The sequence below is a fragment of the Haematobia irritans genome, chromosome 3, assembly GCF_050003625.1.
Source record: "Haematobia irritans isolate KBUSLIRL chromosome 3, ASM5000362v1, whole genome shotgun sequence".
NCBI lineage: Eukaryota > Metazoa > Arthropoda > Insecta > Diptera > Muscidae > Haematobia > Haematobia irritans.
The window spans coordinates 142,779,930-142,806,527 of NC_134399.1; the positions used below are offsets into that span (position 1 = coordinate 142,779,930).

The 26,598-nt window shown below is 33.2% G+C and overlaps 5 protein-coding genes across 6 annotated transcripts; 2 read left to right on the plus strand and 3 right to left on the minus strand.

Annotated features, from left to right (window-relative positions):
• Positions 1-2,162: 2,162 nt before the first annotated feature.
• On the minus strand, positions 2,163-6,269 carry ubl (Ubiquitin-like protein 5). Its single transcript, XM_075300321.1, has 3 exons — positions 6,110-6,269; positions 5,911-6,049; positions 2,163-2,289 (listed from the first exon to the last, which is right to left on the minus strand). Exons 1-3 carry the CDS (start codon positions 6,146-6,148, stop codon positions 2,246-2,248), a joined length of 222 nt encoding a protein of 73 aa, XP_075156436.1. The 5' UTR covers positions 6,149-6,269; the 3' UTR covers positions 2,163-2,245.
• A 62-nt stretch (positions 6,270-6,331) lies between these two features.
• LOC142229753 (anaphase-promoting complex subunit 15) lies at positions 6,332-7,412 on the plus strand. The gene is made up of 3 exons (XM_075300320.1): positions 6,332-6,592; positions 6,901-6,988; positions 7,054-7,412. Exons 1-3 carry the CDS (start codon positions 6,470-6,472, stop codon positions 7,227-7,229), a joined length of 387 nt encoding a protein of 128 aa, XP_075156435.1. The 5' UTR covers positions 6,332-6,469; the 3' UTR covers positions 7,230-7,412.
• A 1,992-nt stretch (positions 7,413-9,404) lies between these two features.
• On the plus strand, positions 9,405-10,516 carry THG (tRNA-histidine guanylyltransferase). Its single transcript, XM_075299994.1, has 2 exons — positions 9,405-9,712; positions 9,783-10,516. Exons 1-2 carry the CDS (start codon positions 9,487-9,489, stop codon positions 10,490-10,492), a joined length of 936 nt encoding a protein of 311 aa, XP_075156109.1. The 5' UTR covers positions 9,405-9,486; the 3' UTR covers positions 10,493-10,516.
• Positions 10,517-11,249: 733 nt separating this feature from the next.
• NC2beta (negative cofactor 2beta) lies at positions 11,250-12,055 on the minus strand. The gene has a single exon (XM_075299995.1). The coding sequence runs from the start codon at positions 11,952-11,954 to the stop codon at positions 11,418-11,420; it is 537 nt and encodes a 178-aa protein (XP_075156110.1). The 5' UTR covers positions 11,955-12,055; the 3' UTR covers positions 11,250-11,417.
• A 1,803-nt stretch (positions 12,056-13,858) lies between these two features.
• On the minus strand, positions 13,859-20,438 carry LOC142232015 (RNA-binding protein 1-like). 2 transcript variants are annotated; one of them, XM_075302703.1, is made up of 4 exons: positions 20,293-20,438; positions 19,797-20,014; positions 19,569-19,733; positions 13,859-14,611 (listed from the first exon to the last, which is right to left on the minus strand). In XM_075302703.1, exons 2-4 carry the CDS (start codon positions 20,003-20,005, stop codon positions 14,530-14,532), a joined length of 456 nt encoding a protein of 151 aa, XP_075158818.1. In that variant the 5' UTR covers positions 20,006-20,014; positions 20,293-20,438; the 3' UTR covers positions 13,859-14,529. The 2 variants fall into 2 exon arrangements, with proteins under 2 accessions (XP_075158818.1, XP_075158817.1); XM_075302702.1 differs by lacking the exon at positions 13,859-14,611 and adding an exon at positions 16,963-17,960.
• Between the last annotated feature and the right edge of the window lie 6,160 nt (positions 20,439-26,598).

Below are 26,598 nucleotides of genomic sequence, written 5' to 3' on the forward strand. Positions count from 1 at the left end.
ATTCTATAAAAATAAAATTTTGAGAAAATTTTCTATAGAAATAAAATTTTGACAAAAATTTTCTATAAAAATAAAATTTGGAGAAAATTTTCTACAGAAATAAAATTTTGACAAAATTTTCTATAGAAATAAAATTTTGACAAAATTTTCTATAGAAATACAATTTTGACAAAATTTTCTATAGAAATAAAATTTTGACAAAATTTTCTATAGAAATAAAATTTTGACAAAATTTTCTATAGAAATAAAATTTTGACAAAATTTTCTATAGAAATAAAATTTTGACAAAATTTTCTATAGAGATAAAATTTTGACAACATTTTCTATAGAAATAAAATTTTGACAAAATTTTCTATAGAAATAAAAGTTTGACCAAATTTCCTATAGAAATAAAATTTTGACAAAAATTTCTTCTATAGAAATAAAATTTTGACAAAATTTTCTATAGAAATAAAAGTTTTACCAAATTTCTTTTAGAAATAAAAGTTTGACCAAATTTCCTACCAAAATTTGAAATTTTGACAAAATTTTCTATAGAAATAAAATTTTGACAAAATTTTCTATAGAAATAAAATTTTGACAAAATTTTCTATAGAAATAAAATTTTGACAAAATTTTCTATAGAAATAAAATTTTGACAAAATTTTCTATAAAAATTATATTTTGACAGTATTTTCTATAGAAATAAAAGTTTGACCAAATTTCCTATAGAAATAAAAGTTTGACCAAATTTCCTGTCAAAATTTGAAATTTTGACAAAATTTTCTATAGAAATAAAATTTTGACCAAATTTTCTATAGAAATAAAATTTTGACAAAATTTTCTATAGAAATAAAATTTTTACAAAATTTTCTACAGAAATAAAATGTTTACAAAATTTTCTATAGAAATAAAAGTTTGACCAAATTTCCTGTCAAAATTTGAAATTTTGAAAAAAATTTTCTATAGAAATAAAATCTTGACAAAATTTTCTATAGAAATAAAATTTTGACAACATTTTCTATAGAAATAAAATTTTGACAAAACTTTCTACAGAAATTAAATTTTGACAAAATTTTCTATAGAAATAAAATTTTGACAAAATTTTCTTTGGAAAAAAATGTTGACAAAATTTTCTATAGAAATAAAAGTTTGACAAAATTTCCTATAGAAATAAAAGTTTGTCCAAATTTCCTGTCAAAATTTGAAATTGTGACAAAATTTTCTATAGAAATAACAGTTTGACCAAATCTCCTATAGAAATAAATGTATGACCAAATTTCCTGTCAAAATTTGAAATTTTGACAAAATTTTCTATAGAAATAAAATTTTGACAAAATTTTCTATAGGAATAAAATAAAATTTTGACAAAATTTTCTATAGAAATAAAATAAAATTTTGACAAAATTTTCTATAGAAATAAAATTTTGACAAAATTTTCTATAGAAATAAAATTGTGACAAAATTTTCTATAGACATAAAATTTGGACAAAATTTCCTAAAGAAATAAAATTTTGAAAAAATGTTCTAGAAATAAAATTTTGGTAAAGTTTTTAATAGAAACAAAATTTTGGTAACATTTAATACAAACAAAATTTTGTTTTATTAAAACAAATTTTGTCTTTAAAATTTTTAATTCCCGTTTTGAGGTCATACAATCGCATTCGATTGGGACAAGCTTCATAACAGGTTTCAATTTACAACTTTTATTATGTTATTCTTAAGCTCGATATAACCGTATACTCAAGATTTCATTTGTATGACACAAAGACGGGTTGAACATCATGCGGAGTAATTATAAACAAATGATAACGTATCAATTATTTTTCGTTAGAAAAATTTACATATTTTTCTTATTTTCCATAGCATCATACAAAGCTCAAATAGCCAGTGTAGGCGGGTAGTATGTTCCTTTTCGCGTTGAAAATTTCGCGGTAACTTTATTAAAATAACTTAATTTAAAGCAGACAATTTAACGCCATTGATGCGCACTTTTTTCATCATCGAGATTTCATCAAGATTTAACAAAAATATGTTTGTTGTCATGTATAATTTTGATTATTTCAGAAAAAGTAATCGCGAAAATAATGTTATTTTCAACTAGAAAATCGGACATAGTACTGGCATTAAGACAGTAAAATGTTGTGTTTTATTAATAGTGTAATAAAAAAACGTTATAACAGTTATTATTTTATTAATTTATTTTATATAAGATTTTGAAGAGAAGTAAAAAAATGATTGCTAGTAATAATGTAGTGTCCAATATTTATTGATAATACAGTTCCAGATTCATGCCATCGTGAATTTCATCTGCAAATATAATATAAATATTTTATGGTTCATTAGTAGATATTGTTTTTAAAATACTTTGTATTTGTCTAGTTTAAAATAGATAACCATTAAATCACTGACATCGACATGAATTGTTCCCCAAAATAATTTCAGAAAATACCGAAACGAGAACATTATCAAGTCATACGTTTTCTTAAAATTGTAATTTGTGAAACAAACTAAAAAACTTTAAACGGTCTTAGTGATTTAAGGATTAACTAAAAAGCCTGAATTTGATTACTTCTTCCCATGGGTGAACGATCTAGAGATTTTTTTAAGTAATATTAAATATTTTCATCTTCACCATATCGATATTTGATTTTCATAGTATAATGTCAATAGTAGTCATCCTTTAAAAGGCTAAATCTGTCAATCAGCATTGCCATTTTGGTCCCATACCCGGAATTTAGTCCATTTTGGCCTGTTTCAATCAAATTCCAATTTTTCGCCAAGACCATAACTTGAATTTTTCAATCATACACCATCTGAAATGTATTAAAACCTGTTCCCATGGTATTCACATATTCATCTAACTTTTTTTTTGTAATACTCTGTTATTCCTTTTCGAGGTATTCTTTCTTCTACAATCGAATTAGTTGTGTTTTATTTTACTGGTAATAATTATGACAAAAAATGCTGAATTTGAGCCGGACCGATGATCTTTGATAGTTGCATGGACATTGACGTTATGTATTGATTTTCAACCGCATCATATTAAAATTTCTGCCTAGGGGAATCACGATGTAAGTACTTCAAATGAAACGCATTTTTATTATATTTACCACAGATTATTTTTTAAGCTTTGGATTTTTTTAAGACTTAGTTATAACTCTCCTATATATGTGTCACCATATGTGACCATATTATCCTCATGTATTAACCAACCTTATTAAAATTTGGCCATAGGCAATATTTTATGGTAATCAATAGAATTGCATAATGTCAAGGAGATTGTGAAACAATTCCAAGATTCAAAATGAGATACAGCTTCCAAACCATAGTTCCGTTCCGATATTTTGCACCAAGTGCAAATTTAGCACCAGATTTGGATATAGCTACAGATTTGAATATACACCAGGGAGTAAAATTAACATTCTTGCTAATGATCCCAAATTTGACCAAAATAGTTTTATTTTGCATCTTACTCACAATCTTAACGATATTTGTTGCATACCATGGCAATGTCATAAACACTTTGCTGACGAATTTTTATACCCTGCGCCACACTGTGGAACAGGGTATTATAAATTAGTACATACGTTTGCAACACCCCGAAGGAGACGAGATAGACACATGGTGTCTTTGGCAAAAATGCTCAGGGTGGGCTCCTGAGTAGATATAGCCATGTCCGTCAGTCCGTGAACACATTTTAGTAGTCAACGTCTGGGTCGCAGTTTTAGTCCAATCGACTTCAAATTTGGCACAAATATGTGTTTTGGCTCATAATAGGACCCTATTGATTTTGGAAATCGGTTCAGATTTAGATATAGCTCCCATATATATTTCGCCCGATATGGACTTATATGGCCCCAGAAGTAAGAGTTTTACCCTAATTTGCTTAACATTTTGCACAAGAAGAACAATTAGTACTATAGTCAAGTGTGCCAAATTTTATTGAAATCGGTTCAGATTTAGATATAGCTCCCATATATATCTTTCGCCCGATTTACACTCATATGGCCAATCTTTTACTCCGATTTAATTGAAATTTTGCACAGGGAGTAGAATTAGCATTGTAGCTGTGCGTGCCAAATTTGGTTGAAATCGGTTCAGATTTAGATATAGCTCCCATATATAGCGTTCGCCCGAGTTACACTCATATTACCACAGAGGCCAATTTTTTGCTCCGATTTAGTTGAAATTTTGCACAGGGAGTAGAATTAGCGTTGTAGCTATGCGTGCCAAATCGGTTCAGATTTAGATATAGCTCCCATATATATGTTTTTCTGATTTCGACAAAAATGGTCAAAATACCAACAGTTTCCTTGTAAAATCGCCACTGTTTAGTCGAAAAATTGTAAAAACGACTCTAATTTTCCTAAACTTCTAATACATATATATCGAGCGATAAATCTTAAATAAACTTTTGCGAAGTTTCTTTAAAATTCCTTTAGATTTAAATGTTTCCCATACGTTTTTACTAACATTGTGTTCCACCCTAGGGCATTAGCCGACTTAAATTTTAAGTCTATAGATTTTGTAGAAGTCTATCAAATTCTGTCCAGATCGAGTGATCTTTAATTGTATGTATTTGGGACAAACCTTTATATATAGCCCCCAACACATTTGAGGGGTGTGATATGGTATCGATTTTATCGATTTAGATCTACAAAGTGGTGCAGGGTATAATATAGTCGGCCCCGCCCGATTTTAGACTTTCCTTACTTGTTTAACATCGGTTAAGGTTTAGATAAAACTGCAATTAAATATCGGCCGATTTGACGAAATATTGTCCTAAAACTAGCGATTTTCTACTAATTTTGGCATAGATTTTTGAAATTTGTTGCAGATATTCATTACCTTTAGGCACCACTTCATAAATCATAAGTATTCTTTGTCAAAATTGTGCAGATTTAAATATATGTCGCATTTTCAAATCGATTCTACCATATTTTTATAATTAAATTATTATATATAATTATATAATATAACCTTTCCTTTGAAACAATTGAATTTTATAAACGATTTTTGCTACGTTTTACATAAATAAAGCTCTAAAAGGAAACGACATTATCGTCAATTGTATGGAATTTGTCCATAGTATTTTAACTTAAATATAGTTGCCATCGCAGTCAAACAAAATTTCCAGTTCAGTTTTATTCATATTTCGAAAAGAGATGATATGTAATTGACATTTTAGCTATATATGCCGAATTTTGTTAAATCGGCTCAGATTTTTATATAAATGTGAACAGTGCATGCTTTAGATATCTTTACTTTTTTATTTATATCAATATGCATTAGTCACACATTAATATATTTCATAAAGAAGAAATACTAAGATATATCTTCAGCATATTTGAAGAATATTTTTAAATCTGTATGTGTCCAATGTACCTTTGTGTACAATGTGGACTGATAATAAAGAGGGGCTTCTTATAAACCACTTTTACAGAGACTGTTTTTTGATGTTCAGTTATCACTTCATGCACGCACTTATGGAGAACTAATTTTTTAATAACATACAACCGACCGTTTTAATTAGTTAGCTTTCTTACAGTTTGAATGGTGCATAGTTGGTATGTTTTATGGAGAATACCTTCTAGAAAAAATTTACCACGATATTCTCTAGTCCAAACAGTGGGACTTAGTATAAGCGACTCACCTTTGGTAAGTTGAGTTTCAGGTATTACCGTAGAAAGGTGTCAAAAGTTTTAATTAAAATGTTCTTAAATGAGAGCATGACTACCCGAATTGATATTTAATAATTTACCTGATAATCTTGCATATCGAGTTTATACCGACTTGACAATGATTTATAGTTTTCTTCACTTATCTACCATATTGGGAAGGTCTCCTGCGCTTTCAAATACCTTAGTATCCTCACTTTGGAAATTATTTATAAATGTTGGTTAACCTCTTTGGAGGAATATAACTTACAGTCGGAGAGTTTAATGCTGTCCTTATAGATTGTGTACCATTTCTTCAGAACAATTTTGTCGTATTTAGTACCAGTCTGTGCAGCAATCAATTTCTTCAAGTCGCCGATTGTATCGTCAGGATTACATTTCACACGGACCTAGATGATGGTTAAGTTCCGTTAAGATTTCAAAGATAATTAGCTAACTAAAACACTTACTTTTTTACCCAATCTATCATTACACGTTATTTCTATCATTTTGTTAGCTTGATTGGGATTTTATTTATAGCAAACACAAATTTAAAGTAATTTGCGCTAATTTTCGAGAAAACGTTTAGATCAGGAATGCTAACTTCTGACAGTGCAACAGCTGATAGCACTTTCAATACCAAATATAACAACTATGTTTTCAGGGTTGCTGTTAATCAAATACACAATTATCATCTCACCGACTATAGAGTTGTTTACGTTTTCATATCAGCTTGGAACACAGAAGGAGAAAGAAGTTTGGTTTTTTTATTACACATAGTGGAAATTTGGAAAAAGCAAGTATAGCGAATTTCGGAGAAATTTACAAGGATGTCAATGCTTCCATTTTTTCCATCATTGAGACCACGGATTGCAAATCGGATTTGGTTTGATAATGCGACCATCAACGAAGAGGCAGAGATTCTCAAATATGAAAGGGAACACCATAGCTGGGTAACAACGAAAATTATAGTTCATCAAAACTGTTTAAATCCCAATGTGTAACTCCCAAAAGACCTAGCTACCAATAAGAAATTTGCTGAAATTTGAAAATTGCGGAAGGCATTTTTGATTACTGCTATCTTTTTGATCCCTTAAAAATGCGTAATTTTCACACAAATGAAATTCCTAAAGAGGTTTTTAATAAGAAAGTCAGAAATTGTTTAAAGCTGTAGTTTGCTTTGTTATCCATGAAGTAGAAGAAACTGAGAATTTGGGAATTTCAAAAAACACTATTAAGTTTTCTTTTAATCTTATTACAGTTGGATGCTATGAAAAATGCAGCCGCGGATATACACCCTATGGGCAAGGTTCTAACTATGCCCGGCTTGGAAACCGATGATGAAGATGGTATTAACTTCTTTATTATAGCTTGGAAAAGTTTAGTTTAATTTCGTCTCTCTATATATATTTAGCCAATGATGACAGTGATGATTCTGAGGATACAAATGAAGATGAGGACACAAATGATCGGGCTATACCAGGTTTACCCGAACGTTCATCTTTAGTTCTATATTCCCCCGGTGAAGATATGAATTTGAATGATGGTGTACCTGTTATCGTTGAAGGAGATGTTTTTCAGTATTCTTAAGTTTTTACATTTTAAATAGATTTAACATATATGTTTGCAATTTAAAACTAAGCCCAGTATGCAGTTTGTCAGTAAATTTTGGGTTCTCATAGTATATGAGGCCATCTGAACCATAAGTAACTTCACCCAATGATGTATAATGAAGAATTTAATGAAATTGAGATAAAACTAAAGCATACGGAAGCTTCAGATGTTGTTTCTTTTGGAGACCTTGATATGTTAAAGGTTAGTAAAGATAAGGGCTAAGGAGTTTCGAAAGTAATGCATAATATAATGGTATATAATAGGTAATATAACCACAAAAGCTTGCAAAATATTTAACACTTTCTGGATATCATTTAATTAGAATAATAAGGATATATGTCGACTTCTAGATGGATCCCAGGTTTTGCTACTCATAGAAATGTATGGCTTTTTAGGCTACCGAAGTTTTCATTAAGACGAAATTTTCTCCTTTAAGAAATACATAGAAATTTATTGTTAATGTTTTGAGGAGTCACCATGATGCAATGGTTGGCATGCCCGCGTTACATAGAAAGGGTCATGGGTTCAATTCCAGTTTCGACAAAAGACCTATCGGGCAGCACTCAGTGTTAAGAGAGAAGTCACCAATGTGGTATCACAATGGACTGAATAGTCTAAGTGAGCCTGATACATCGGGCTGCCACCTACCTTAACCTATATACCAAACAATTTTTCAAAGTAGTTTCACCGCAATTTGGAACGCCGTTCGGACTAGGCTATAAAAAAGGAGTCCGTTGTCATTGAGCTAAGCATAGAATCGGACAACACTCAGTGATAGAGAGAAGTTCACAACTGTGGTATTACAACGGACTGAATAGTCTAAAAGAGCTTAAAATATCGTGCTGCCACTATACCAAACCTAACCTTAGGATGGCTATTGGTCGTTATAGACAAACATTGAGTCCATTATAATACATCCTATACAATTATTCATTGTTGTCCATGTTTAGCCTATACGTAGGGAATCTGATAATAGCTAAATCTATACATCTTTTAACACTATGCTTTAAACCATTTGAATTGCTTTGAGTCAATAAATAAGCAATGTTCTAGCAATAACGGTATAAATACCCGTAAAATGCATTGGTATTTATGCAAGGCGTAGAAAAATTTTACACAATTCTTATACGCTCATTTAAAATTAAATTAATTTATGTTTCGATAACGCCTTTCCCCAAATACTATGGCTGTCATTCGGGATCAATTTTTATAAATCCCGGCATTCGGGATTTCAAAATATAGAATCCAGGGATTTTATATTATTTTAAGCAATAATAATAAAACAGCGCCAAAAAATTGTTGTACATTAAACCAATTTAGTTTAATTCTATTTTGTTAAAAAAAGAACATAAAAGTAAATGAAAATGCAATTTAAAATTGCTATCATACTTAACTTACTCAACAAGACATTTTAAGAGTTTTGATTAGATTATGTATATTTTCGTACATTTGTGTTAATCCTTTTGTACTTCATCGTGTTAAGTAACTTCTTAAAATATCAAGGCATCCAAATTTTTATCAGATGTACACAATATTGTCATATTGTCGACGGACCTCTTTTATTGCTTTTTATTTTATGTGGCACGAATTCCATTTCACATGAACTCGATTCTTGATGTATACATCCATGTACAATAAATTCTTACTCAAGGTGTACCATAAAATGTACTAACTCAATTTCTCGGGTATGAAATCTAAGGCCCGTTTCCACTGAATATGAATATTAATAAATAATGCTAAAAAGTCACAAATTTAACTAATTGGAATTAGTTTTTCGGTATCCCGAAAAATCCCGAGGTTCAAAATAAAAAATCCGGGGATTCGGGATTAATCGCGTCCTGAAAATCCCGGGATTTCAGGATGGGATTCATCCCGGGTGACAGCCCTAATGGAAACCAAACATTTTTTACCAGCAACAAGTAAACAATCGACATCAAAGTCACGGAATTTTGGGTTGGAAAAATACCACAGCATTTTTAGGGGTAGAGGAAATTTCGCTTGAGCTACATGCGGGCTTTTAAACTGATGTTGCGAACAGCATCAAATATGCCGTAGTTTTTCATTGTGAGCCACTTATTTTTTTTTATGACGTCGATAAACATAGCTGTCCTCCTTTTCTTGTCAATACAGCCCAATGTTCATCTTTTCAAAACAATAACAAAAACACATGTTCGACCACAATTGACGATTTTATTGAGCCACGTTTATTCCACTTGCATTTCGCTTAGTTTTAATGAAAGACTCATTTAAAATAGTGAAATTTCTCAAAACACCATTCCTAAGTAGACGGTTTTTTAATAGCTTTGGATCAATGGCCTGTAGTCGCTATGAATATGTTAAAGGCTACGAGACGGACGACAGTATATTACCAAATGTATGGATTGTTGTGAGAGTTGATGGTAAAGGATTTCACAAATTTTCAAAAATACATGATTTTGAGAAACCCAATGACGAAAAAGGTATTACAAATCAGACTTTACTAGTATGAACAAATGATATGAAAATATTTGTACTTTTTACAAATTACAGCTCTCAACTTAATGAATAACGCAGCACAAACTGTAATGGAAGAATTCCGTGACATTATTTTATCGTATGGCCAAAGTGATGAGTATTCTTTTATTTTCCGAAAAGAAACAAATGTTTTTAACAGAAGATCAGCCAAACTACTGTCATATGTTACCAGTTTATTTACATCGTCCTATGTAATGAATTGGTCAAATTGGATGGGAGAGAAAAAATTACAATATCCACCCTGCTTCGATGGTCGAGTAGTTCTATACCCATCGGATCAAAATCTAAGAGACTACTTAAGTTGGCGACAAGCAGATGTCCACATTAATAATTTATACAATACAGCCTTTTGGAATCTAGTAATCCAATCTGGACTAACAAATCAAGAAGCTGAAGCAGAGTTAAGAGGAACTTTTTCTGCTGACAAGAATGAATTGTTATTTTCCAGGTTTGGAATAAACTACAACAATCTCCCAGCAATGTTTCGAAAGGGAACGATACTACTACGGAAAAGAGTAAATGTGGGCGAGAATAAACGACAGCTGATTGTTCCTATTTACGATGATTTAATAAGAGATAAATTTTGGAAATCTCATCCTGAACTCCTTGGAAAATACACGCCGGGGGAATACGAAACCAAAAGCTCTGACAATGATATCAAACCTGAGTTGCTAACAAGGCAAATGGCGAAAGTTCAAATCGAAATAGATAGTAGACAAAGTTAAAATAAAGTTTATTAGGTTTAAAAATGTGTGTTATATTGTTTTTATTTTGTTTGGTTTGTCCGTATATGGCCATTTCAGCTTGATTGTAAAATGAGTTAAATAAATAAATAGATATAGGTAGAATTCCATCTCAAAACATAATATCGTATTTCACCAAGTCATATCTTGTCCTCGATACAGACCCATCCATGAACCAATAACATATTCTCTCACACAACAAACAATCAGAATTAAAACTTTCAAATAGCCCAATTATTTTCGAATTAAAAAAAGAATTAATATTTGTTTTAAAACAACATTTAAATATCGGAAAGCAGTCGCTAAGAAATACGAAAAAATCATTTTCATATCATTTATTTGTTCAATATTGTAATTAGACGCCGATGCAGGATCCACTCGAAAATCATTGATCGAATTAAAAGTGGATTGATTTAAATAGGGAAAAAATTGTCGTATATGATAAACAAGCAGAGCTTAGTAAAATGTTGTTGCTAGAGATAGATTGAAAAAAAAAGTAAAGAAAAAAGTCTTACAAATTTTAAAAAATTAATCAAATTGGTATTATACATAAAATATATCTTTTCGTGGTTAACATACAAACTTTCAAATAATATTTTTTGAATATATCGAAACAATTCGAATGGCTGCATTTAGTTCCCCTTAGGTTTTGTTTGACATGCCACATATTCCTCAAAGCCATGTTACCATGCCTTACAACGAGCCTATTTTGCTAAATGTTTAATTAAAATTACTACAATTTATGTATATATACATACAAAAGGAGACTTTATTAAAAATTTACAATCTACATCAATCGCTTATCTCTTTTTTTCTTGTAAGAAAATCTTTTGTAATTCAATTTGTTATTTTATCTACTAAAAATCTTAATCTAAACAGTTCTCCATGCTGCTTCTCATTGCCTGCATTAGTAATCATCGTCGTCATCATCATCATCCTCTCCGGTCGATTGCATCTGTCTGCTCTGCTGCACAGCGGAAGCCGATGCCTGCATACTAATCCATTGTTGTTGCTCTTCTTGGGCTTGTTCCTCACGTGCTTTAGCAAACAATTCTTGTTGTTGCCTTAGCAATTCTTCTTCTGGTATACCCAAATTCTCCAATCTGGTGCTTTGTCGTCTACGTTTGGCCGCCACTTCCTTGCAATCGTTTAAAACGGCCTCAGCTTCTTGTTTGTAATCTCGAAAACCTAGGCGATCTAGCGCTTCTAAAACGTGTTCAGCATTTATGGTTTTCTTATTTCGGACGTTGCAGACTTCATTCGCTTCAGAACTGATAAGATGTATGAACTCCGAGCAGCAATTTAGGAGAAGCTCCCGACTTTCATTGGCCACTCTCACAGATGGAACTAATTCTTTGATAATCTTATTGATACTTGCTCGTGGTAGTGTCAATTCGTCATCCTCAGATGGTGGTGGACATAATTCGTCCTGAGGATTACTCATTTCTATAAAGCTATGTGAATAATTTAAATGATTCAAAAATTGTACTGGAACGGAACTCTTGCGTGAAATTGTTTTCCTTGTTTTTATAAACAAAAAATTGACGCAAGTTTCAATAACATGCCTGTGTTATAACTTTGTCATCTTCGAACCTAAATATTTGCGTCGACGTCATAAAAGTTAAGATAAATCTGTCACACAAATCGGACATATTAAGGGTGTTCGCAGCCAGAAGCTGAAAGCACCAGTCTCTTCGTCGATTTTATGCTCTTCCCAGTATTTTTGGAAAATCGATCCTTCCGCCGATTAAATGGGCTCACCTCAATTGAAATATAGACACCAATTAATAAATGTATTTCCTATTTTTTCAAATTTTCCCCATTTTCTACCAGAAACACCGACATAATCTATGGCGGCTTTGATACAACATGTACACTGATGTGACAGCCGCTGGCCGATGAGTTGGATCCATCGGGTCAATCCGGTACAGAGAACCCGCCGCCGTGGAATAACATACAGACCTGCCAGAACGCTGCCCTTAGAACTGCGGCTGGGTGTCTCCGCAGCACACCCCTGGATCACCTTTATGTGGAGACAAAGATCATCACTGTGCGAAGACACAGTGATGATCTTTGTGATGCAACCAAGGGCCACACGAAACGCGTCATCTTTTCTCTTTCCCTGCTAAACCAACCCGACTTACCACCAGATCACTCTGGACGCACCCCACCTTAGTCGCAGAGTTCTTCGATCTGGCCACAAGCTGAAGTACCAGAGCGTATAACATAAAAATGGATGAAATCACAATAAACTGTTACAACAACATGGCGGCTCTGATTGCCAAAAAAAAAAAATAGTCGGAAGCAGCTAAAATTGGCTTTCAGGGCATCAGTACAGTAAGAGTTGGAAGTTATTATTAAACAAGTAAATAAGACCGAAGATTCGTCCGACACGGATTGGGCACAAAGTTCCACTAATTAATGTCATCCACAATCGAATAACTTGGGTTGTGGGTTCTTAAAATTGTCTACAAAATTATAACTTAGTTTATATGGAGTCTTTGTTAAATATAGGTGTCTATAATTATGAACCCATATGAACCAATTTTTACGTGCTCATTAGAAGGCCAAATTCAACGCGAAGATATGCAATTTGTTACTCCATGAGGCCCCAAAAGTAAAATCGGTTTATATTAAAGTTTTATATAGTAGATGAATCGATTTGCTCCTTTCCGATTATGGCAAATTTTCGCTCGATTGTTAGACGGCATATACTGACATCACGTACATCAGATCTAGGGATCGCTCTATATGGCGGCTGGTTATCTCATCACGTACCAAATTTGATTCAGATCTAATTTAATTTACTCTTCCAAGAGGCTCGGCAAGTCAAAAGTAAGCGTGATTTGAACAGAGGGACGGACAACGCTAGAACGACTATATATATATAGATACTTTATTGGGTCTGAGACCAATATTTCGATGTCTTAAAAACGGAATGACAAACTGCTAATGTGGAGGGTATAAAAGCTATCGCGAAATTACATTGATTTTCGCTATGAAAACAGAACATACAATTTCCAATTTTAGTAAATGGATTTGGAGCTTTTCAAATTTTGCCAAAATCACAAAATGCGCAAATATAGTTAACTTTTGGGAAATTCAAATGCTTCATGATTTACATTTTTAAACCATAAAACAATATGATTATTTTCCTTATTTTGCAACAATCGCCTTTTGGATACCATATCCATTATTGCCTATAAAAAATTGGTCGATTTCAATTGGTTATGGAATAACTACGGAATATCCATTGATCAATAAAAAAAAGTATAAGGTATTTTTGATTTCCTAGAATTCCAATAATTTTAAGTGTCCCCCACTCATTTGGAAAATAAAAACGATTAATTTGGGATTTATATTTTATTTATTTGTTGCCTTAAGATTTATTAATAACTCAAGTTAATTGCTAAATTTAAATGTATTTTCACTGCATGTTTTACTTTATAAATACTTTTTTTCTTTGCAAAAATATATGTAGAAGAAATAAAATTCAAACATTATTTACCTCGATTACATATTTTGTGAATTCTTGTGTTCTGTTGTTGTTTGTCAACTGCTTTGTTTGTTTGAACTGAAGTGATGAGGCTTCGTAGATCATAAGTGTTAACTGGTACTTTGAATTTTGGAAGGATCTGAATACTTTTTTGTTCAATTAATTAGAAGTACCAATAAAAGTGATAGGATTGTATTGAGGAAAGGAAAAGTTATTAAAAAATGAGTTGCATTTACAAAATCATACATTGGTTACTTAAATCAACTTAAACTAGTGATAATAGTATATTTTCTTAGATGAAAATAAACTGGAAAGGTAAAAATTTTATACAATATAAGAAGAGATATAGCCATGATTACTAGCAAGTATTGCTCGAATAGGCTATGAAGAGCATTGCTTATTTTTTTGGTGGGAAGGGATAATGGAGGAGCTGTTTTAATGTTGTAATAATTGTGTTTGTTTTATGTCAAACAATTTGTTATTTTGTATGTAAAAAAAGAAAACAAAGTAGTTTTTGTTCGCTTTAATGGCGGGAATCAGATCTGCTGCGTCTGTCACGAGAAAAGCTGCGGGAACGACTGCGAGTACGTCGGGGTGACCTGGATCTGCAAAAAATATTTATCAAAAGGCAAAGAAAGGAAGAAATAGTGATAAATGAAGGCTACGACAAAGAAACTTTAAACAAAACAAATTAACTGAAATTCTTACGGCTATGATGGAAATCATATTTTTTACAAATGATTTGTTCTTGCAAACAAATAATTTGTTTTGTTCAAAAAAGACGATACGAAATTCATAAGACAAACAAATAATAAATAATAAGTTTACTTTTTCATCTTCATATACTACTAAATAAAGGTAAAAACAAACCACAATGTTGCAGACTAATTTGTTGGGTTGATTTTTTTTTTGTATGGAGGAAGTTGTTTGCTTGTAAAATGGTTGTTGCGTTTTCGAATACTTGTGGCAGTGAGAAGTTTTGGCTAATTAATGATGCTGATTATTGCTAACGAATTTTTACTTGTTGCTGATTGAGAAACGATTGTTGGTTGTAGATAGGTTGGTTGATTGGTGGTGTTGGTTGGTTGATCGATTGATAGGTTGTATGATGATAGTTGTTGCTATGCATTTTGCGAATAAAAGGGACCTAAATATGATGATACGTCGCGTTACAGTTATCAACCCTTTTCAATATACTTAACATTGAATGGGAAGAAGTTGGACAGAAGTAGCAATTAGCTGATGCTTTGTTTTGGGTGGATGGGTTGATTGGTTGTGCAGAATTTCTACAAAAAATGTCGGCCTTAATGATGCTGCTTGGTTGACTGAGTGGGAATAAATAAGCTGTGGTGATAAACTTGGATTTTTGATCATTTCTGAACAAATCAGTTGTAAAGTTGAAAAGATCAGTGTATGTTGTATACAACAGCAGCAGAAGTAGTAGGCAGACGAAGGGAGATGAGGGATATTCGGATTCATCGTTGACTAATGTAGATCTGGTATTTTCATAAACCAATTCCGATGCTGAAACTCTCAGATTTGTTTCTAAGGATCGTTGCCGGTTAGTTGTTAACATTTTAAAAGATCGCGGATGAGTTGGTACCATTTTGCAGTTTTGGGAAGACCGATCTCAGATGATTGGCTGACAGACTGACTTACAACGTTGCAATAGTGTCTAAGAGGTTGTGATGTTGCCGATAGCTGATTACAGTTGCAAGTTGTTTATAATGATTCACCCAAGAAGAACTTTTCTCTCGTTTGGAAAAGAATAAAACAAAAATACAAATAAAAAAATGTTAGGAGTGATTATCGGTGGTCGCATAAAAACATCATCAATTTTTTTCTATGTAAAAAAAAAATACTTGAGAAAATTTGCTACTAGTTGTTGTAAATTCTAGATACAAACAATGAGAGAGCACAGTGAATACGTTATGCTTATTCTCTCTCTTTCTATATATTTCTTGAAGTAGAAAAATGGAAATGATGTTTTTCAAACAAGTTACAAAATATACATAACTCATACTATACCCATTTTGTTGGCATGACGACGAGGGGATACGACGGATGTGATGAAAACCTGCTATAATATGGTATGAAGATCTTGAAGTTGAAGTAACGCTGAATGTTGGTTGCTCTAAAGCTGGGGGTCATTTGGTTGATTGTGTCTAGACACCGGGCCTATGATACGTTAACATGGAAGAAAAACACGTCGCCGATGTCGAGATGAATCACGAATCGAAGCATACTTTATCAGCAGCCATTGTAGAAAACATATCGTTGTATCTCACTGTCCAGTGATATAAATATCACGTTCCAAATCTCCTTATAATGTGCCCTAGCAAACCGATAAATTTAGTCTTTCGATAGGAGTGCCATATAAAGACATATGATAGCACTTGGCATTTATTATCGAAAACTGCGTTGGGTTTAGTAATCTAAAAAATTCCACCATTTTTAAATCAATGTTTTAAATTTGAAAACCCATTTGGCAATCTAAGTGCTGTATGCACAAACCCAAATGTCTTCAAAATTTTGCCTCGATGGCTAATAGTTTTACACAGTGTAAAAAATAATTTTGCATTCGCAAAAGATATGATGATAGAGGTATAATGCTTTGCTTAATATTTTTTTCGAAGTGTTGGATTTTCTTCCCATTGAAATTATGCAGTTTTCTTTGTTAAAAAAGCTGATGAAAATTTTATGAAGATGTGATGTTGTCTGGCATTGGAAGAATAAACTTGCGTCTTTTGCTAATTCAACCATGGTCTAGATGTTATCCCAAGCAAAGAAAAAATGGTCAGTTGTGTGTTACAACGAATGACCCAACAAGTTTTCGTGTTGTTTGCACTATATATCTCTTCTTTGCAAGTAGAAATAAATATTAGAACTGGTTGTAGATCAAGCAAGCTGATTAATAAGACAGTGGTGATGGTTAATTGGAAGTGAAGTAGTAGTATTGGTGGTAGTGTTGTTAATATTTTTTTATTACTACTGCAAAGAGGGGACGAATTGTAGATGATGCTGGCTGTGGTAGCTGAATTTGTCCTTGGATTGGTCAATATAATTGTTGTTTATTTTTTTTTTGTGCTGGTTGTGATTTTTTTAGTACAAGAATAGAAGTAGCATCAGTAGCTGAAGAGATGTTGATGGTGCTAATAATGACGATTCTGCTGTAGAAGAGGTAGAAACCTTGCATGTTGTTTTTACTTTTTGTTTTGTGGGGAAGTAGTAGTAGAAAAATGATATCATTTATCAACGATGAAGTTGAACGAACTACTACAAACAACAGCAGGAGATTTGTTCATGGTGGTGTTGTTGTTCTTAGTTGTGGTGGGTGGTAGTGGTGACGGTAGTGTGATTTTGGTGATGCTTGATTTGATGAATTAAAAACAACTACATTCATTGCCAAAACAACAACAACTACGTTCATTTAACCATTCAGCAAATATTTAACGTTGCGAAACAGTTTGATGTCACCGTGTCAAGGTCATGGTAGTAGTGGTGGTACGTACGTATTGTTTTACTGTCATGTCTTCTTCACCATTTCAAAAATGATGGGGAGATGGCAGCGAAACGTTTGCAAAAACGTTGCTTGCATTGTAAATTCCTTGAGTCAAAGGTCATACTAATAATAATAATAATAACGATGGTCAGGAGTATTGGTGTAGTAGTGTAAGAAGTGATGATGGTTTTTGTTGTACACTATTCATAATGATGAGGAGGAGGAGGAGAAATGTGCTGTAGCCTGTTGTTGTAGTGTATTGATGAAAATGTTTCTTATTTTGAGGCTGAGGTTGTTGTTGCGTCGTTGTTGTTGTTGAGCTGAAGTCGTTGACTGATTTTTTGTAGTAGTAGGAAGAGGAGTAGTTGGTAGTAGTAATAGATGTACTTGTGGTACAACAAATAGTAGTGGAGGTAGTAGTAGTAGTTGAAGCAGAAGTTGTCTTTATATTCCTGTAAAAATGAGGAGCGTATACCACGTTTAAAATAATTTCAAAAACGAAAAAAAAAAACACAAACAAGAAAAATGATCTATGAATAACAAAAAAATATTTATCTATTTTTTTTTATAAATGTACAATAAACGGAATTTGGATACAAATCTCATTTTAGTTGTAGTACCCCTCTTTTTGATAGAAACATTGATAGGATCAAATTGTGATTTTTACATACGCACAAAATGAAAAACGGTACAAATGGGGTGCTGGTGTTAGCAAAATTAAATCTTAAAATCACTTTTTTTTTCTTTAAGGATTTATATAAGGGTAAAAATATTAATTGACGCCATAAGAATGTTTTCATTTGGTTGGAAGGGGACATTTGTAAAAGTCGACTCATTTTTGTCATCGTAAAAATTTGATCTGATAAAGACATGCACAAGTGATTTAATGTAAAAAAAACTATAGGACGAAATAACAAGCATTTCTATTTTCGCAAAAAATAAAACCAAAAATCGATGGGTTTGGTATACAATATCTCCCTTATTTAAAATTTTAATGGGGTATAAGGAATTATACATTCATAATCGATTTCGACTCACGACTATTCCTAATCAAAAATCAAATTTACTGTAGCAAGGTTCATTTGTTAAAAGTTCAAATTTACATAGTTTGTACTCAATGGTAAAATCGAATCTTGGCAATTGTTAAATGAATTTGGAAAAGTGTTTTCGAAAAGAAAAGTTTTCAATATATTTAGTAGAAATTTATAACTCATATTTAACGCTACTCACAAATTGGCAAAATTATAAACATACGTGTTCACGTATTTCCGGTCAGACAGGAAAATAAAAAACAGCTCCTATCAATAATGGAGGCGAAACTTCTAGAATAATTTTACTTGGTATAGAAATATTGAAATTCTTCAAGGTATTTAATACATAGTGGTAGATTAATTGATTTGGAACCAAGGCCTTTTGTTATAATGCGGGATCAGATTAGAGCTCGACCGAAGATGATATTTTTGCCAAAGACGATGTCAATTGTTTAATATATAATTTAATAAAATTGGAGAGCTTTCCATCAACAATAACATATTTTTTGAAAATAAGTAAAACATGTATTATTATGTATAATGACACAAAACCGTTCCCTTTGATAGTTCTTAGTGTCAAATATATTCTTAAGTAAAAGAGCACACAAGAGCGACGATGCGCGCAAGTCTCTAACCAGACATGAAAATCAATACATATCACGAGGAGGTCATTTAAACTATCTGAAACATCCCTTGTTTATATGCAGACTACATAAATACATCATAAATGCAATACACATTTGAAGATAATCTTTTTTGAATGCTTGTTATTCCGCAGGAAAATAAATATAAAAAATGAAAAATGTTTGATGTTAGGTAATTTTGTGCGCATTGTAGGTAATAAAAAATATATACCAGTTAATTTAATTGATTGATGTCATTAGTATTTTTTGTATCTTGTGCAGAGTTTGATTTCGTAAAAAGAAATCGAGTGTTCTGTTAGTATCATATTTCTCAACACGAAAGAATAAACAAAAAATCTAGTTCAAAGATACATAGAATTTTTCAAGGGAATTTTTCGAAATTTACCTGTAACGAGAACTTCCTCCTGCTACAACTCCTCGGCCACCACCGGCAGATTCGCCAGCTCCTCGGCTGCTTCCACCACCACTGTTTCCGCCGCGACGTCTGCTACCTTCTCTGCGGGAGCGTCCAGAGGACATTTCTACACGAATGCGGGTTCCACAGCAGCGACTACATTTTAAAATTCAGTTCTTTTAATTAATTTGTTACTATATTTACATATTCTATACATACGTTCCGTCCAAAGCTCTGGTTGCGTCTTCAGCATCGCGTCTGTCTTCGAATTCGACAAAAGCAAAACCAGGTGGGTTACGTGCTACCCAGACATTTCTTAGTGGGCCATATTTGCTAAATGCGTTTTCTATTTCATATTTTGATGCAGATGAGCCCAAATTTCCTACATAGACTTTGCAAGCCAAATCCCATTCACGATAGCGTGGCATATTTTAATTCTGAAATTATAAAATGAAAGAATATGCAATTTTAAAACGTAACGCGTAATAAATTTATATCTAGTCATCATAAACCTATAAAAAAAAAACAACATGCTAAAGAAAACTTTCTCACATCATAAAACACGCACACATACAGGTATTGTATGCTTCCGACAAGATGGCGACCATTTAAATTAGGTATACCTATTTTTTCTTTTTGCATAATTTGGTCAACTTCAGGATACAATTAACTAGTTTCCATTGTATACATCATTAGCAATAATTTACATAATTACCTGTATTAAATTCTAAAAGAGAAATTTATGTATTTTTATCACAATATATATATATATTAAAATATATAATTTTTGTTCACTGATTCCTCAACTTTTCACACTTTGCGTCTTAAAACGTAGCGCACTTCTCACAGCAAGCAACTTTTCTGAAATGATTCGAAATCAGAGATGCCAAACTATCGATAACACTACGTACAGAATAGTACGTATACATAGGAATTTGTACTAAAATGTACATTTTGAACGACAGTCGATAACGATATAGCAACCCAATAAACACAGGATGACCATTTTTGAAATGCAATATCTTCTATACTGCGTTCGCACTAGACACGAATTTCTCGTAAACGAGGATTTTGGCCGAAATCCTTTTTTTTGGATTTTGTCCGCGTCCGTTGGTTGAATATGTAATACTCATATACCAGGGCTGATTTGCTGTTATATATTACATTTTATTTTGTCGTTTTTGCAACCATGAGTTTAGGGTGGCCGAAATCCTCCTAGATCTCAGTAGATTTGCAATAGGCAAATTTCAACTGGCTCGTAGAAGATTTCAACAAAATTACTTTCAAAATCCCCTATACTGCTTTGTACAAAAAATTCACTTTTTGCAACCCTGCCCCAAATTTTCCTTGTAGATGAATGTGCGTGTCCGTGTGAACATACGGGTTTGTGTTTGTATTGATATATTTACAAACAGCTGTTAAATCATCAAATCTACGAAATCTCGTTATTTTGCCAGTCCCCTGCCAACATTTTTTGAATTTGACGTCGCTTCTGAGAATCCCCACCACGTCGAAAACAATCGTAAACGACATCCGAAACTCGTCGGAAAAGCGCCGCCACTATTGAGAAGTTGTACCACGCCAGGTTACTATAAAAAAGTATCGCATAAGTGCAATTATTAGGTGTCGGCTCGATACGACTTGTCGGCGACGACGAAATAATCGGTAAATGTGTTATCGATCCCATAAATATGCAGCAGTATCGATTATGCCTTCGGACTTATGCGCTTTACAGAATATCAGTTATTCCTGACGACAGTGCTCGTGTCGAACATATCCCTGCCAACATTTTTTGAATTTGGGGGCGCTTCTGAGAATCCCCACTACGTCGAAAACAATCATATACGACATCAAAAACTCGTCGGAAAAGCGCCGTCACTATTGAGAAGTTGTACCACGCCAAGTTACTACGAAAAAGTTTCTCATCAGTGCAATTATTAGGTGCCTATTTAGATCAATTTCGAAGGACGCCAATAAGAACCCCTGCAAAGTATCAGAAAGAGTGCATTTTAAGGTAATTGTAGAAGAATCATTGTGGTCAAGTAAAACACGATTGTGTATATGTTTATTGATTTGATTAAACATTTATACCCTGCCAACATTTTTTGAATTTGGGGACGCTTCTGAGAATCCCCACTACGTCGAAAACAGTCGTATACGATATCCAAAACTCCTCGGAAAAGCGCCGTCACTATTGAGAAGTTGTACCACGCCAAGTTACTACAAAAAAGTATCGCATGAGTGCAATTATTAGGAGCCCTTCTGGATACATTTAGAAGGACGCCAATAAGAGCCCCTTCAAACAATCAGACAAAGTGCATTTTAAGATAGTTGTAAAAGAATCATTGTGGTCAAGTAAAACACGATTGTTTAGATGTTTATTAATTTTATGAAACATTTATAAATTCTCATAAATATAACATTTATACGACTATCACATCACATTTAACACATTTTTATGCATTAATAAGAGATTGATGTTGAGTTACAAGTTGTAAGTTAAATGTTGTAGCGTCTATCAGCCAGTACTTTTATTCCCAATGCAAGCAGCGTGTCTGGAAAAATATTTGAAAAACTATCACTTCCCTGCCAGCATTTCAAAGTTCCATTTCATCCTCATCGCTACCACAGACTCGTAAATGTCACCACAACCATCGCGAACTGTGATGGGGGAAGTATATCAAAAAGTACAAAATGTACATGAAAGTATTTTGCCATCACTACTGTTAGAAGAGCCATTTTATTTTTTGTGAAACGCCAAGCGCAACCAGCTTGTTATATTTTATTTAAATAAAAACGAAAATAAAGTTCTGAAAACATAGATATTACGCTTAAAATTGTGAAAGGTATATGGTGAACAATTTTTGACTTTCCAAATGGAATAAAGTGATAGTTTTTCAAATATTTTTCCGGACACGCTGCCTCCATTGGGAATAATAGTATTGGCTGATAGACGCTACAACATTTAACTTACAACTTGTAACTCAACATCAATCTCTTATTAATGCATAAAAATGTGTTAAATGTGATGTGATAGTCGTATAAATGTTATATTTATTAGAATTTATAAATGTTTCATAAAATTAATAAACATCTAAACAATCGTGTTTTACTTGACCACAATGATTCTTTTACAACTATCTTAAAATGCACTTGGTCTGATTGTTTGAAGGGGCTCTTATTGGCGTCCTTCTAAATGTATCCAGAAGGGCTCCTAATAATTGCACTCATGCGATACTTTTTTGTAGTAACTTGGCGTGGTACAACTTCTCAATAGTGACGGCGCTTTTCCGAGGAGTTTTGGATATCGTATACGACTGTTTTCGACGTAGTGGGGATTCTCAGAAGCGCCCCCAAATTCAAAAAATGTTGGCAGGGTTTATTCCATTTGGAAAGTCAAAAATTCTTCACCAATTTACTTTTCACAATTTTAAGCGTAATAGCTATGTTTTCAGCACTTTATTTTCGTTTTCATTGAAATAAATTATAATAAGCCAGTTGCGCTTGGTGTTTCACAAAATATAAAATTGCTCTTGTAACAATAGTGATGGCAAAATACTTTCATGCGAATAGTGATGGCAAAATACTATCACAATTGGCGATTGTTGCAGTGTCACTTACGAGTCTGTGGTAGCGATGAGGATGAAATGGAACATTGAAATGCTGGCAGGGTAATTTCTTATAAATATAACATTTTTCGGTTTATCTCATCACATTTAACATATTTTTTTGCATTAATAAAAGAATGATGTTGAGTTTTAAGTAGCAAGTTACATATTGCAGCGTCTATCAGCCAGATTGTTTATTTTCGATGGAGACAGCGTGCCTGGAAAAATATTTGAAAAAGCGATCACTTTACTCTATTTGGAAAGTCGAAAATTGTTCACCATATACCTTTCACAATTTTAAGCGTAATATCTATGTTTTCAGAACTTTATTTTCGTTTTTATCTAAATAAAATATAACAAGCTGGTTGCGCTTGGCGTTTCACAAAAAAATAAAATGGCTCTTCTAACAGTAGTGATGGCAAAATACTTTCATGTACATTTTGTACTTTTTGATATGCTTCCCCCATCACAGTTCGCGATGGTTGTGGTGACATTTACGAGTCTGTGGTAGCGATGAGGATGAAATGGAACTTTGAAATGCTGGCAGGGTCTGTCGTAGTGTTTATCCGACCGTCTAAGGCAGAGAATAAAGCCGCCGAGTCGCGCCGCTGATTTCAGTCGCCGCCGACCATTTTTTGCCAGTCGACGCCGCCGCCGAATATGTCGACTCATCTCGACTCAAATTAATGCGCTTTACAGACTATCAGTTATTCCGGACGACAGTGCTCGTGTCGAACATATCCCATATATTGTGCACATTATAAGTTAAGTCCGAAGGCATAATCGATACTGCTGCATGTTTAAGGGATCGATAACACATTTACCGATTATTAAGACATCGCCGACAAGTCGTATCGATTCGACACACTGTAAAGCGGACCTTAGACGGTCGGATAAACACTCCGACATAAGTTCGTCTATTAGTTGTGTGTTCGTTCAAGTTTTGCCCTTACACTGCACGAACAAATGTGATAACAACATTAAAAAATAAGAAGAAGCATAAACAAACAATGAAGTTGTATGAAGATTTATGGGTGAAACCATTTTTTACTGAGAAAATGAAAGAATATAATAAAAAAAATCCTGGTATATGTGTCAAAACAATTCCTGAAGTAATCCACATTTAATATATTACAAATTACATGATGAATTTCAAAATACTTGTCGCCTGGTTTTCCATTGATTGGAAGTGGAATTTTTCCACGTTTGCCACAATACTGGTTTAGATTTATATATTTATTTAATTTTCAACCAGAATTGGCGATCCATCACTAATTTCATTGCAGAAATGCCTGTTTTTAATGTAAAAATAAATTTGTCTTTGATAATGTTTGTCGAACATCCCCTTACACTCAATGATTTGTACCACCCAACCAGAAAAAATCAAAGTTGTTTTGATTTTATGCCAACACGTCCCCGCGACAACCGAACACGACCTTATACTATCGGATTTGTCGCCGCAACGTGTTGTGTCGCAGGGTTTATCCAACCGTATAAGGTGCCCTTAAGATTCTTTACAAACACCGACATTCCGTCCGGAATAACTGATAGTCTGTAAAGCGCATTATGTCGGTGTTTGTAAAGAATCTTACAGTGTGTCGGATAGATACGACTTGTCGGCGATGACTAAATAATCGGTAAATGTGTTATCGATTAGATAAACATGCAGCAGTATCGATTATGCCTTCGGACTTAACTTATAATGTGCACAATATATGGGATATGTTCGACACGAGCACTGTCGTCCGGAATAACTGATAGTCTGTAAAGCGCACAAGCCGCCAATTAATCAAAAATATCGATTTAAATCAGAAAAATATAATAATAATTGTAGTATTTTTGCCAAAATGTTGAACCTTCCATCCACAATCAATCAATTTCAAACTGCTATAACATTTTGCAAATATTTAGCTCAGAAAATTTTAACTAATGCGCTTTACAGACTATCAGTTATTCCGGACGACAGTGCTCGTGTCGAACATATCCCATATATTGTGCACATTATAAGTTAAGTCCGAAGGCATAATCGATACTGCTGCATGTTTATGGGATCGATAACACATTTACCGATTATGTAGTCATCACCGACTAGTCGTAACGATCCGACATATTGTAAGATTCTTTACAAACACCGACATTCCGTCCGGAATAACTGATAATCAGAGAATGAAGCCGACCCATTTTTGTCGGCGGCGGCTGACACTAAATTTTTGACTCCGGCGGCGGCGGCTCGACGGGTAAGTCGATATAAATTTGTCCATTCGCCTGCGGACAATTATCCATTATAAAATCAATTTGAAGTTATTCGAATGGTAATGAGAATAGTTGTACAACCAATATAACAAACAATTTTACTTTTCATTCAAATTTTCTGAGCTACATTTCTGCAAAATTATTATAGCAGCTTGAAAATGATTGATTGCGTTCAAAATTTTGGTAAATATAAGACAATTATATAGAAATTTTTCTGATTTAAATTGATATTTTTGATTAATTGGCGGCTAAGTTTGAGTCGAGATGAGTCGACAAATTCGGCGGCGGCGTCGACTGCCAAAAAATGGTCGGCGGCGACTGAAATCGGCGGCGCGACTCGGCGGCTTCATTCTCTGCTGATAATATGTAAAGCGCATAAATGTAAATTTGATTGTAAGATTGGTTGTACAATTGTCATTACCATTCGAATAACTTCAAATTGAGTGTGTTCCGCCGGATGGACAAATTTATATCGGCTTAAGGTAAGTACTATGTTCGCTTTTCGAGTTGAAATTTTCGCGGTTACTTTAATAAAACAATTCAATATGAAGCAGATAAATTAATTCAATTGATGCGCAGTTTCTTGTTCCCCTAGATTTCGCAAGACTTTACAGGAATATTTTGGTTTTAATTTATAATTTTGATTATTTCAGGAAAAGTAATCGCGAAAATAAAGTGATTTTCAACTCGAAAACCGAACATAGTACCCACCTTTAGCCGTCAAGCTGCCGCCGCCCAAAAATTGGTCGGCTTCATTCTCTGGTCTAAGGTCCGCTTAATACGCTTTACAGACTATCAGTTATTCCGGACGGGACGTCGGTGTTTGTAAAGAATCTTACAGTGTGTCGGATCGGTACGACTTGTCGGCTATGACTAAATAATCGGTAAATGTGTTATCGATTCCATAAATATGCAGCAGTATCGATTATGCCTTCGGACTTAACTTATAATGTGCCCAATATATGGGATATGTACGACACGAGCACTGTCGTCCGGAACAACTGATAGTCTGTAAAGCGCATAACAAGTATTTTGTGATTGAAGTATAAATCATTACATGCGAACCCATGCAGATGTAGTAATATATGAAAATAAATCGAATAGTGATGATGAAATCGATTATCGAATGCAATCGAATTCGATTTCTCATGCACTTCACT